Below are 14200 nucleotides of genomic sequence, written 5' to 3'. Positions count from 1 at the left end.
GTGCGCCACTGCTTAAGTAAATATACAAAGAAACTCTACAGGTTGGACTGACATAAGGCACACTTGAAGGCACTGATGATGAAACGCAACATACTAAGAGGTCATGTGTAACTATTTTTATCAGAAGTATTTATGTTGGCCTTGTTATTTAAAATTCAACAACAACTCCAGTGGAAAAGTTTAGTTTGCACAGACATATAGATCATTTGATGTTAAAAAATAGCCACTGTGATGACAGCAGAGTTCACATTCCCCTCTTTCTGTTCCCTTTCCAGTATATATATTTAAAAAAAAAAAAAAAATCATTTAATCATGCCCGACAAATGATACTTGATCGAATCATTTATTTATGTTCTTTACATTTCCATGATAAAATGGGAGAGCCAAAATCAAACAAATCAGTTTATCAAAATGAACAGAACAGTTCGTACAGTGTGCAAACATTTCATTCACCTAGCTGTACATAATGGTACATTCAAGCAACTGCGCCAAGAATTCCCTCCTCGCCAAACTGGAAGCGTACAACATGACCGACACTGAATGAATGTTTATAATACAGAAGAAAGGGGAAAAAAATACACACAAGCAACTTTACAAAAGTACACATAATAAAAGTCCCTTTTACATAACCTTGGCTGAACGTATGGCTTTGTTCACGATGATTATGTGCAGTATTTTTCCCTACAAAAGTGCAAATTCTCCCAACATATACAGGTAAACCTATTAAAGATACAGTGAATGTAAACTGACCTTTGATTACAGTGTGTGACGGAAACAGTGTCGGTGAACTGTAGGCCATTGAGGCTGTTTGTGCTACCTTGTGTAAGAGCTCTTTTCTTCCCGATGTCAAGGTCAGAGGACACATAGAAAACATAAGGCCCAGCATTATGTGAAGCAGCCGTACATAGGAGCCAGCCATATTCAGAGCAGATGAGGCAACGTGGCTGGGTCAAAGGTTAACCATCTCCATTAGAGTCTGATCCAGCATCTGCTTTACGCTCAGGCCTTCTTCTTTAGCACGTGTGAGTTTATCTGTTAATATAGCATTGCATCAGTTAAAAAAAAAGGCAGACAGCATAAAGATGCACAGAATATAAACAGACGAAGCTCTAGTCCCGCAAAAAGGTGTTAGACATCTGGTGGTATTGTTACAAACATTTAGTTTTTGATAGCAGAAGTTAGCATTCAGTAAGTACATGTCCTCATCTCCAAGTCTGTGAGCCAATTCACTGTAAATAAGCTATAGACAGGGCTGTATTTAAGACTGCGTGAGCTGGGTTTTGGACAGAATAATGGCTCTTGACCAAGTCTGTGTGGCAACAGATTTTGTGACCTACAGTATCGTGTCCAAGCACCCTGCCAGAACAGGCTCAGCTCAAAGGAAAAAAACTCTTGAGCACTGATTTTACCCCCAATTTATCTTCCTTTCATTAACCAGTCCTCATGCTTATTTAATTTGAGTTGAGGGGTGATTTTGTAACCTTGCTCCGGAGTGTCACACGGTTCACAACCACATCACCGAAATCAAATGTATTGTTAATGCAAAGCAAATGATCAAAAACACTGATGTGTGTCCTGACTGAGATGCTACAGATAAGAGATAAAAAAAAATACAAAAAAACTCCAACAAGCCAATTCTGGTTCTCAGCAACGCCGAACACACTGCGTCTTTCAATTTATGAGTTTTTTTGGTTGAAAACGTATCCTTTCTGGTTCGTCATTATGACATAACAAGGGGGCTTCTGGGATGTTGGAAGGGATTCTGGAGTCCTTTCAGCATTTTATGAGCCTTCCTCAGCCATCGACCTCTAGCATTTCTCCAGCTTTCACCCCATGAGCCGGAGCACCATGCAGGATTCAACTGGACTGATTTGCTACAGTACAGCCCTGTCGATAACAGCGAAAAAAAACAAAAAAAACTAATCCATTCATAACCTGAGGTCGTCTGACCTCCCACCTGAATCTGCAGTTTGAGCATGCATAATGTTAAAGTCGTACGTTTGTATCCCGTTTGTTGAAAGCATGACTTGGTTTAGTTTTTTTGTGTCGTGGACACGGTTGTCTACACTCTTTATATACCACAGCATTAGACAATATGCCTGGACATTTGAGTTTCAGAAGAATGAAAGCATACGAGAGGCCGGTCCGGGGTTAGGCCTCGTTTAAAGCTACTCTCAGTTCATTGTTCAGAAGACGGTTTTTCTCAAGCTGCTTGTATAGATGGTCTTGACAGTCAGAGAGCAGGTAAGAGAGAAGGGAAAGAGACAGAAGGCAGGTTAGTACAACAGACAAAGAGTTAGTGCCGCTTCGAGGCTAATCACAAAACAGTTCTGCATTCGACCTGGCCTCCTCATGAACCAATAACTCACTCCATTTGTCATTCACATTTCCAAATGGTCTCACAAGCTGTCACTAATTGGGTGCAAATTACTCACTATCCCTTTTGTTGACTTTATACTTACTGAGATACTAAAGATAGTCTGGAAGAAGCCGACACATAAGTGACCAATGACTGATCCACATTCAGAGTCAGCGATCTTTGGCGCAGGGACTGAGGCCGGTAACTGTCATATCAAAGCAAATACATTCCTAAGAGGTCTGAATGTCTTGTGATTTAACTTTCTCACTTATAGGATTTAGTTGCTAGAGATCATTGTTAAGATGCTTGAGACAGCATTTAAATGTAAAATCCATGTTGAAGCAGCAGCTGATCCTTTTGGCAACTTAAGTGTGCTCAACACAGAAATATGTAATCTCTAGCTTAAAACTTGATTAAATAAAGTACAGAAAGTAGCAACACAAATGGCCGTATAAAGTATCTATCCAAGCATGGCAGCTGGGATTTAACTGAATTCTTCTAATACAAGAGGAAAACTGAGAGGAAAACCGTTGATTCCTATGTTGACAACAGTTTGTTGAAAGTGAATAGTATATTTCACCACACCAATAGTGCCATTATACAAAGTAACAGTCCTCTCAAACAGAAAAGGGAACGGTGAAAGAGAGAGGAGCTTAAGAGTTTATTCAAAAGCTACTCGACAAAACAAATTAAAACACATGACAGACAACAAATGAAAAAAAAATGGGACAAATGGAAATGAAGAAACATGGCAGGAGAAAGGGGAAAGGGCTGGCATAGATGGAATAATGTTTATTTTACAGGAAGTAATACGGCTCAAAGAGGTCTGTACGAGAGATGAACAGATGGATGGCGGCAGTAACGGCCCAATGTGCACAAGTAAAGAAATACAGAGACAGAGGAAACAGAAAGATGGGCTGAGCTGCACAGGAGAAAGATGATGATGTTGTTCAACCAGCTTCTGAGGTAAGGGGTGTAAAGATTTAGCTGTGGAAAAAAAAGGAGAACAAAAAGTGTTGGAGGGAGGTATTAAAAAGGAGGAATGGAATATAAATCACATGCAGAAGCAAAAAAAAAAAAAAGATGCAGAACTGAACAAGAAAGGAAGGAAGCTTATGAAGAAAGGTGGCTGTGTTGGAAGAAACAAAGGGAAACTAATTCTACTGCTAAATGTCATTAGTAGTTACCAATTTTAGATGTTTGGGGGATCTAGCCTGAGAAACTAGTCAGAAACATCCATTTAGTTCAACACAAATCAATGTTAGACAAGCAGTGAAGGGGGATCTTAGAGGAATCCACCCCATCTATAATACAGCAAAATACAAATCACTGCACTCATACATGCCACAAGAGGGAGCTGTTGTGTACTGGTTGGTGGTTAGGAGGGGGGTTGAGATCTAAGCCAAAGAATAGAAACAAGCATATGGTGAATTACATGGAAGTCATGTCGTTGAGGGCGTGGTCCAGCTCCTCGCTGATGGCCTTGTACTTCAGTTTCTGGGCATACAGCTCATCTATTGCGTGGTAATTATTATGAGGGTGGCAGTGAAGGGTTTGTAACAAAAATAAGAAGACAACAGAATAATAATAAGTGTCAGTGAACAAAAGTCTGAACGCAAATAGAGAAAGTGAAAAAGAGGCAAGACAGAAATAGGAAGTGCTCATGGAACAGCTGGTGATGTTGTGTCAGATTCCTGAGGAGTCACAGAGAAACTGCCTCACATGTTCCGTGACCCTGGGACGACTGCTTGGGACCGAGCTGGCCTTGAACAGTCACAACACCAGAATGCCAAACAGCATTGTGGTGAGATGAGAAATGTTGTTGCCAGCATGAATAATATCACGCCAGCCTCTGTGGATCACCTCTTTGTTTTTATTCTCTCCCTGGTGCACCACTGACGGTGCAGATATTTGTCCTGAGGACTATTTAACACCCTGCTGACCAGATGAATAACCTCACACTGCACCAGCATTTATAAAAGAGGTGCTTTTTGTCTCTTTTATGAGTGTCGTTTTGAGAAAACACAGAGTAGCTGGTGTTTACTTTATGAAAAATGCCATGACTCTATGATGAGTCCATAAGTCCTAACAAGGTTACCTTTTTGTACTGACTTATTGAGTATTAACTGGAAAACTGCACTGTAATGAACGCTCCAACATTTAGTAAAAACACCAATGTGTAAAATCAAGTGGAAAAGATTCATACCCTCAAGGTCATCAATGGTCTTCTCAAGCTTGGCGACTGATCTCTCAGCGAACTCAGCACGGGTCTCAGCCTGAGAGGAGAATCACAGTCAAACGTTAGATATTCACATTAAGAGGTTTGCATTACTAACCACAACCCTACAGGACACTTAAAGCACTTAGGTGCTGTTCAAGTGCCGTAATAAAGACACATAATGTATCATCAGCATTCTTAATTCAAGCTACTAAACACATCAAACTCTATAAAATGCCATATAATCAAAAACACAGGATGGATAAAACTCTTATAAAATGACTCACTAGCGTCAGTTTACGCCAACTGTAGTTAACTCACCTCCTTCAGCTTGTCTGTAAGAACCTTGATCTCCTCCTCGTACTTGTCCTCCTTCTGTGAGTACTGTGGTCGCACACAAAGGCCAAAGTTAGTCAATATACAGGACATCGCAAAAGAGTTGTTTTTTTTCTTTTTTTTTAACAGATTGAACTGTTTAACTGTATTGAATGTCTTGGTCACCCATGCTTACCTTCTCTGCCTGGGCCTCCAGAGACTTCAGGTTGTTCTGTACGGTTTTCAGCTCTTCCTCAAGCTCAGAGCATTTGCTATTGATTTATGGGTTGGGTTGCACAAGCAGGGAGAGGCCACAGACAGGAGAAATGAAAAATACAAGATAATTAGCCTGAAATGTTACATCAAGTCAGGAATTGCAGGGCAAAGGGAAGGAAGTTGTTACCTCTCAGACAGCTCAGCACGCTCCTCTGTACGTTCCAGGTCACTCTCAATGATCACCAGCTTACGGGCCACCTGAAGTCACAAACAAAAGTTTAGTCCCATAGTGGTGTGACATCCTAAAAATAAAAATGTATCTACTGTAATTCCAATAGTCATTGAAGACTTTGTGGCAATAATAAGCATCTGACAGGAAGCCGCCACTGACGCCAGCTAGTACATCAAGGTTCAACAATGTAGGAAATGCTACGATCAAATTTCAAGAATGGTGTGAACAGCTGCGAAAAACGTGCCTCCTCGTATTTGCGGTCAGCCTCCTCAGCGATGTGTTTGGCCTCCTTCAGCTGGATCTCCTGCAGCTCCATCTTCTCCTCGTCCTTCATTGCCCTGTTCTCAATGACCTTCATGCCTCTGAGGGACAGAAAACAGCATGGCATTTACATCACGAGCGCCAATATGTTTTGATAAGAGACCAGAAGTATAAGGGGCCCGGGAAACTGAGAGAATGTTAACACGGAGCACGCGGTTCCTACTGATGTCTACATATACTTCCACTAACACTGGATTACTATCTGGATACTTTACAGACACAATGGTCTGGACACATAAGAATGACTCCAAATAGAGCTATGATATGAGGAGTGTAACTTGTTATCCATATTTTCAGTCCCTGGACCTTCTCACACATCTTAAAAGACATGTGTTGCCGCCACCTCTGGCTGTGGGTTATACTGCATTAAAGCTAAAGATGGTGTAAACACAATGATTTAGCTATGTTATTATGCAAAATGTTAGCTATGTCTATCCCCATATTTCAATTTAGTCCCCACTTGTTACTATCAGCACAATATGACTTCCAGCCACCAGTGGCAACAAAATGTCGGGAGTGGTACTCAACCGGCAAACATTATGAAATCTTTGACTAGAGTCATCAAACTTGTTTTCCCATTAGTCTTAAAAGCTTCCAGTGCAAGAATGATCACTGTGCCCTAAAAAGTTACTTTCCATTTTTCTTCTAAACCCAAAACTTCCTGTCCTAATCCTGACAGGACACTGTTTGTCACAGGAGGAATTTATTTCACAATTTCTAATTATATGAAGTGATAGGTAGCCTAAACATTCACAACATCCGTGGGATTCAGAGTGCAACTGTGACTTTTCTTCTGACTAATACCAACGACTAACAGCAGGGTTTCTTAGTGGATTGTGTTGGGGTCTGCGTATTACCCACCTCTCGCTCTCATCAGCAGCCTTCTCAGCCTCCTCCAGCTTGGTCAGAGCTGTGGCCAGACGCTCCTGAGCACGGTCCAACTCCTCCTCAACCAGCTGGATGCGTCTGTTCAGGGAAGCTACATCGCCCTCAGCCTAGGAAGACCACAACAACACAGTCCCACAGAGTCAAATCAGGTTCAGTAACACAGCCTGAAAACCACCTATACAGTTGCTTCAGCTGGGCTCTGCAGGGCCACAAGCATCCCAGGCTGCTCCTGCAGACTCTCTGAGGAGAGTTTGGGCTGGGTCAGGAACACGCCCATGGGGGAGAGATGGAGGCTCCACTGTGCACATTATCTGCTCAGCCTGTGCAGATAATATATCTAGCAGTGATGGATGACTGCTTGTTTTGTTTTTTTAAACACATATTTTAAACTCAAGACATGTTGCATTGATGAATTCAGGACATTGATAGCCTCACATTCACTACGTTTTTTGTTTTTTTTTCCAACCCTAGCCCAACCTGCATCCTCATCCTGTCCCATAAACAAATTAGCTACATAATACGGATACAATTAAGTGTTTTGATGGGATGAGATGAGCTCAAAGTAGCTAGTGGCCTGCGGGAGTTTGACACAGGGGTTTTATCTGAGGACCTGTGCTGCTGCTGCTGCATTGTTAGCCTACTTGTTACAGCTCTGTTTGTTTATTCTGGACCTGCCGCCGGGGTGGTGTCCCTTCATCCACCCCATCGTTTTGTACTCACTCTCATCCCGCACTGGGCTAATTTTACAAAACACGTCTACCTGATACCTGGCTGTTTTTTGAGCGCTTGTGTCGCTGTTCGGGGCCTAGCAAGCCACGTTTATTTAATGTGTTTTAAAACCCAGAATCACGCCTAATAATGCCGTCGACAGTCAAGTCTGAGGGCTAATTGCCTTAAATAATTAGCGGCGGCTTACTGCTTCCCTCGAGCTCTTCTCCTGGTTCAGCTCCCGCTGTAGTAACGCTGCCCGGTCCTCCGCCACATCGGCCTGCTCCTGCAGCGACTTGATTTTCTTCTTCACAGCTTCCAGAGAGCTCCCACCGGCCATTTTTTTTTTGCTATTTTTCTTGTATGTGTGTGTCTGTTTCTCAGCTAAAGCTAGTTATTTTTTGTTCCCCCTTCTCGGCTGCCTCAGACACACATACACTTGGAGATGCGGCGCGTTTGATCCCTGCCCCCACCTTAATCAACGGCTGATGGGGATTGGGATGTGCCACCAACCCCGGAAGTACCTGATTTTACACGCAAATGAGTCGATTTCGCCATTTAAATGAGAAAATATCGCAGTTGTGACGATTTTCAGTGCGGTTACGAATTGACTACGTGCCGTTTCTTCTACTTTTTGCGAGTTAAACGACTGTTTAATTCGTGAGCTGTTTTGAGGGCATCCCCTATTGGTAAATTGAGCCGACCCTATAAAATCACAGCTCCGGGCACTGGACACTCATTGGTCATCATGAGTCACAGCGACGTCAAGTGCAAAGTTACACTTGTGGACACGTAGTTATTAGTCTAATTAATGAACACAACACAAACTATTTTCATACACATTATAATTATGGTAATCATTATTATTATTATTATTATTGTTGTTGTTGTTGTTGTTGTTGTTGTTGTTGTTGTTGTTGTCCTCTTGTCGGCACTAATTAGACTTCACACATTGCTTTTCCGGTTTCAAGTGCAATAACTTTGCATCCTGCTTCCAACACTGATTCTTCAGTCCAGACCCTCATCTTATTGCAGTCCCTTTTTTGTTGTTTTGGGGGTTTTTTTGCTTTTGTTTTTTCATGCAACTTCATGACGTCCTGATTTTTCTTGTGATTTCATGTGATTCAGCAACTCTTCTACTTAATTTGTGTGGGGTGTACTGAGTACCTCTACTTTAAAAAAAAATGTTGTCATTTATCTGGTCAAAAGTGTTCAGAATCTGTTGTAGTTTTAGTTTTTAGACTATTTATTTTATGTCTTGTTTTCTGTTATTCTATCATGAATGTGTTTGTGTACTTTTCTTTAGTTTCCCAAATCAGGTGAATGTGAACTGTCTCATGTACAGAGGTTTTGTCCTCGCTGCAGCAACCCTGGGTTTGAGTCCCAACCTGAGCACCCCCCCGACACACACACCCTGTTTCCTGTCATCTCTGAAGCTGTCTTATCAATAAAGCCATACAAAGGCCAAATAAATGACTAATTTCACATGTGAGGAGTCAGTGAAGTTTATCTCATGCCATGTTATGTGTCTCTTATATGCCACCATATAATGTGTTGTTGTGCAGCTGATTGTCAGGTCATCAATTAGCCATAATTGGTGTAATATTAAACTCAGCCAATAAACTGGTAATTTCATCAGGGCTGGATAGAGCTGCCAACTGAAACCAGAACAACCACAAATCTGTCAAGGATTTTACACGCCAAAATATGCTTGTAAAACACTCGAGTGAAACCCTACACTGGCCATCAGATTTGTCCAAATGGCTGTGGAGTGCACTGGTAAGCCACTGAGCTGTGACCTTACCATATACAGCACAAGGGCTAAATTTAACTATCAATTTTTTCATCCTGTATGGCCCATAAGCCTTTTATAATTGATGACCGCATTATAATCATTACAGTACATCTGTATGGTGGCTGGTAATCTTAGTTTCCTGAGGGGACCTGAAGGAGTGGTTCAAGGTCAAAGTGTTAGGCAAGGGGCTGCGTCACTGGGGGCTTCTCCACAAGTCAGTGGTGCAATCAGCCCGGAACTCACATCTGCGGCTTTCTTCTCAGCCAGCTCCAGTTTCTCCTGGGCATCCTTCAGGGCTTCAGAGTATTTGTCCAACTCATCCTCAGTTCCCTTCAGCTTCTTCTGCAGTGCCACCAGGTCATCTTCAAGCTGGGAGACACAGTGAGACAAGATGACACTTACCGACATGCAGAAGACAGATATGATCACTCTCACACTCCTCAGCATGCACACCACATAGTGTCTAAAATAATCTCCAAAGTGTGAAAATAATACATGACTGTTTGTATATCAACTATTAAGAAATAAATGTATTCTAGGCCTTTATTATAATGCCTATTGCAAGCCATTACAGCTAAATGTTAAGCAATCCAGTAAATGTAAAGTGCGCCTTATTGTTGCCAACATCACGCAGCCCGAATATAAAGTCAAATAACGCAAACGCAAAGACGTCGTGCTTTTTAAGCGTTGACTTAATCCTGTGGGGGATACACTTTTATTCCTCATTCGCTGGACATGCGGGAACCGTGCAGCGCCAGGCGCACCGTGCCACTGGCACCGGTGCGTAAAAAGCACCGGAGGGTCTTTCACATCGGGATGCCGACCTGTTTGCTCCTGTCCTCAGCTGCCTTCTTGTCTGACTCGGCCTGCTCTGCTCTGTCCAAGGCGTTCTCCTTGTCGAGCTTGAGCATCTGCATCTTCTTCTTGATGGCATCCATGGCTGCTTATTGTCGGTGGGTGTCCGCGCAAAAAATGAAAAAAAACAAAAGAAAGTGAATGAAAGGACCGGAGCGTCTGATCCACACCGAACGCCAAGCTGGAGTGCGAGCTCGCTTGGGCTGCAGTGAGTCCAATATGTAGTTCGGCTGGGAAGTTACTGGATACCCAATACTTTTTTGGAAACAACTGCAGCTGTTTGCCAGCGCGGGACCTATCTTTTTATTGGATCTCTGCGGTGATTGGCTCTTCCAAGAGATTTGACAGCTTATGTGACTATACATGGGGTTCGGACGTCAGGAGGACCCTCCCCTTCACACCAAGACGTCCACTCCTCTTACCAACACCCTCCAAGTGACATGCAGGAAGCAGGGTGTCAAGAGGTGGTTTATTGAATGGGGTTTATTTGGGAGAAACATACTGATAGTAATGACCTAATTATCACCCAGGAAGATAACCCATAAAACTGCATGTGCGAAAAGAGAAATGAGCAAAATCTTGACCTCTATTTTCCAATCATTTGGGCTTTCTAACGTCTATTTCTGCCAGCATGAAGAATACCTGGCACTGTTTAATGAATCATGTGCTCACACAACACATTTCAACAGTGATGGGTACCAGAATGAATTGTTCCCCGCACTCCAAGCATCGGAGCTATTCAAACAAAAACAAATATATCTGATTGGATAAGCCCCTGTGAAAGTTCCTCTCCCTCTGCGGGGTGTCGTGTTAGCCAAAGCGGCTTGTTTGTCTTCCAGGGATCATTTCAGCGGCTCCCTCTCACAGCATAGTTCAGCATCCAGACAGCAATCAGATAGGGGCTTTGCTCTCCGTAGAGGTATATCATCAAGCTCATCCAACTCCTCTCTCAGCTAATACATGCCTGAGAGTTATATCTCAAATGGGCCGCAGTTGATATGGCAGAAGCGTGCACAGTGGAAGTTACAGAAGCTTTGGCATTTCAACAGCCCCCCTCACAGCGCCTCTGTGATAGTTCACAGGGCCACTGGCGCAGCAGCAGCTGTCACACACAACCTGCGGCCAGGACCGGTTGAGTAATAATAGTTTACGGTCGACTACCGTAATTAATTTTTCTACATGTTAGGGAAATTGGAGCTCGGGAAAAAGAATCTCCAAATGTGGCTAAATTTAAGTTAATGGGTGAAATGTAGATTTGTTGTAATGAAAGGTTATATGTCGGAGAGACATGCACTGATGTTGTGTAACTCTATATGAGGAGCACCACCTTCTTGTCCTCGAGGCATAACAGCCCAGCTGACAGCATTCTGTCATTTACTAAGGAGACTTTGGACTCAAGCATCCTCGCCTCCTTCCCCGTACCTTTACTACTCTTCTTGAGTTTTGTTGAGTGCGTATATTTGGGATTTTACTCCCTCCACCTGCTTGACTCCGTCCATGGCCCCTGTGGCCCGCTCCCACTCTCACTGAACCCGGCATTTAGAAAATGGCCTTTAGCTTTCTTCTATCAGATCGTATACTATTTTGGTTAATTTGTGATGGGAATCAGGGGGGAAACTGAATAAAAACAAGCAGTCTGGTTTTGATAAATCATGCTACAAACACCTCAACGTGTCTTAAGTCTGAATTAGCTGGATAAACCCAGAACCAGTAATGATAGTGTGACTGCTTATTGGTTTTTGGTGAAGAAATTCAAAGTCAGAACTCAATTTACAATATACAAACACAGACATATTAATTCATCCCATAACTGGATAAACAATACATATTTGGCGGGAAATAAGTGCCACAGAACACTGTTTGAAGCTAAACAGGTGGCAGGGTCCGCCACATATAACCAGTAAGTAAAACAGTATGAAAAGGGATGTTTGTTTATTTAGTTTTCTCAGTCATGAAAGAGTTAATTAGTTTTTTTACTTTGTTCAGGCATAAAAAAAAAATAAAAAAAAAACATCAGTGAAGATATTCCTCCTTTGATTAAAATGTATTCAGCAAAAAATACATAATGAAGAATAAACACTTGATTATGACAATTATTTTTCAATAACCTGGTAGAAATAGTAATCTATATCTATAACTTTGAGTCACTTGTCCCTCTGCGTTATACTCCAGTATTGTATCTCTGTGGTGGTCCGGTCTGATATCCTTCCTGCGGAGCTTTTTTAAGGCGGTCAGCTGTCACTGTGTTGTCATCCCACCATGTGTTTTGTGGGCTGCTGAGCACTCAGCCAGGCATGCCTGTCGTATACAGAGATCACAGAGGCTCATGGCGCAATCCGTGTCACCCTCGCACCCCATATAGCTAGAGAGATGAACATCACCACATTGTACCCGTCCAAAAATTAATGATTAATTTGAGGGTTTGGATTCAGGGGTCTGAATATCATACTTACACTTACATCATACATACATACTTGGACCTGGAGTTCTCTGAGTGCAGACACACTTACTGTTGACTGTGTTTTTATATTCTCTTCCTAAGTCTTTACAATGGTCCTGGACATCATGCTCAGAGCATTTATGCCTACAGCAAAAACAATAAGTCATTTTCACAATTACTTGGTGCCTTTCTTCACATTCTTTTGTTCACATTAATGGAAGGAACAAGCCACAACCTAAAGTCTGTTTAAAGTTACTGTAACTCTTCTCAACTGTTGCCAGACTTGCGCTAAATTGCAAAAACAGGTCTAATTTCTCACTAGAAGATCCACAGTATGTAGTGCTGTATACCCTAAAGTAAAAGTAAAGATATGGTGTTAAAATATGTCTTTGGTAAAAGTGAAACTCACCTGCAGAAATAGTACTTGAATAAAATTAAAAGAAAAGTATATGTTATTGAATATACTCAGGTATAAACAGTAATTTTGGAGCAATACATGTACTTAAATATGAAAAGTACAAGTAAAAGTATGAGATACCGAGCAGCCGGCCAAATTGATGATCTGATCTGATATTCAGCATTATCTTAAATACTGGAATTACTGTTTTTGTTTTTCTTTATCTGATTGCTGCATAAATAAATCAGTTTACAAATTTGGCTCTGATGCAGCATGAAATCTGAAAGTAACCAAAGTTATCAAATAAATGTGGTGGAGTAAAAAGTACAGTATTTGTGCAGTATTGAGTAACATGCTGAAGTTATGTACAAATACCTCAAAAAGTTACAGTACTTGAGTAAATGTACTGAGTTACGATTCTGGACAAAACATCTGACTTTCACTTAATCTGTTCACCTGACAAGAATTCTCACCGTGAGTCAAATTAATGGTGGCGGGCGTGAGAACTGACACAGGCCTCAGTATTCCCACAATTCCCATCACGCAGGGAAGCATTTGTCCCTGTAACAATGATGTTGCGACCTTTTTGAAGAGTCACCTGTGAAGTTTAAAGACCTCTGAAAGTTGATTTTCATTAAGGGACCATTGTCTGTTGATGGCCGCGTATGCACAACTGATTTATTGTTGTGAAGAACTCATAAATCTAAATATAGATGCTTGGTTTTTGGTTGGTGCGTCACAGCTCAGCATAGCGACAGCTGTAATTCAGGTAATTAGAGGAATAAGCAGACCAAATACAAAAAAACAAAACAAAACGCTGATTAGTCAAACCACAATTAAAAGCCCGGAGCTGTTGGAGTGGTTCATCGCTGATGTATCGAGGCAGCTGAGCGAGCAGCTCCCAGACAAAAGTGTAGAGTATGGCGATGATTTCATTGTTAGTGTCTAGACTGGAACTTCTCACCTCCTCCTCCATAATTAAAAATATGGAGGAGTAGTAATGTCAGTGTTCCACCAACTCCTCCTGAGTCAGACATTACCTCCTGCTGTGATTCAGCCTTATCAAGCCCATCATGACGGTTCAGACACGCAAGAGCTCATTTGTGAAGTCATGAGAAAATATCAGTGCGATGACTGCTTGTTGGAACATATGTGTCATTTTCCAATCCGCGGAGCAACACCGCGACACCGGTGATCTTATTCTAGAAAAGAAAATGCTGAAAGATTGGATATTGACAGCAGGTCACAGGAAGCTGGGAAGAAAATGGTGCCCACATTCTCACATCGAACACAACTGTCTTGAGTGGATGGCGCCTCTAAACTTGCTATGTGGCATGCTGCAGTCATCAGTAACCGTACCCGCTTTCTGACTTTTATTATAATTAGATTTAGGGCATAAAAATAATGGATGAGCTGTCTTCTATCAGCTGCTTGTCCACATTAAATTCAATGCCCT

At 41.9% G+C, this 14200-nt stretch overlaps 1 protein-coding gene across 7 annotated transcripts; it reads right to left on the bottom strand.

Moving 5' to 3' along the window:
• Nucleotides 1–327: 327 nt before the first annotated feature.
• Nucleotides 328–10152, bottom strand: LOC119018740 (tropomyosin alpha-1 chain-like). Of its 7 annotated transcripts, XM_037096637.1 has the most exons (10): nt 9877–10147; nt 9296–9421; nt 6523–6656; nt 5585–5702; nt 5296–5366; nt 5089–5164; nt 4899–4961; nt 4566–4635; nt 3795–3873; nt 3204–3346 (listed from the first exon to the last, which is right to left on the bottom strand). In XM_037096637.1, exons 1-10 carry the CDS (start codon nt 9988–9990, stop codon nt 3343–3345), a joined length of 855 nt encoding a protein of 284 aa, XP_036952532.1. In that variant the 5' UTR covers nt 9991–10147; the 3' UTR covers nt 3204–3342. The 7 variants fall into 7 exon arrangements, with proteins under 7 accessions (XP_036952531.1, XP_036952534.1, XP_036952533.1 ...); XM_037096636.1 differs by lacking the exons at nt 3204–3346; nt 3795–3873 and adding an exon at nt 328–1032 and having other exon boundaries at nt 9877–10139; XM_037096638.1 differs by lacking the exons at nt 3204–3346; nt 3795–3873 and adding an exon at nt 1046–2225 and having other exon boundaries at nt 9877–10146.
• Nucleotides 10153–14200: the final 4048 nt, after the last annotated feature.

The sequence above is a fragment of the Acanthopagrus latus genome, chromosome 4 (assembly GCF_904848185.1).
Source record: "Acanthopagrus latus isolate v.2019 chromosome 4, fAcaLat1.1, whole genome shotgun sequence".
Classification (NCBI taxonomy): domain Eukaryota; kingdom Metazoa; phylum Chordata; class Actinopteri; order Spariformes; family Sparidae; genus Acanthopagrus; species Acanthopagrus latus.
This window is presented reverse-complemented; position numbering and strand designations above follow the sequence as displayed.

What these genes read in the sequence shown, in the direction of transcription:
- LOC119018740 (XM_037096643.1), bottom strand. Translation starts at nt 9,990, where the DNA reads ATGGATGCCATCAAGAAGAAGATGCAGATGCTCAAGCTCGACAAGGAG. An exon ending in TTACAGACAAGCTGAAGGAG is followed by an intron (nt 4,636 to 4,898) that starts GTGAGTTAACTA and finishes TTCTCCTCTCAG; the next exon opens with GCTGAGACCCGTGCTGAGTT. An exon ending in GACCATTGATGACCTTGAGG is followed by an intron (nt 3,347 to 4,565) that starts GTATGAATCTTT and finishes TTTTTTCCACAG; the next exon opens with CTAAATCTTTACACCCCTTA.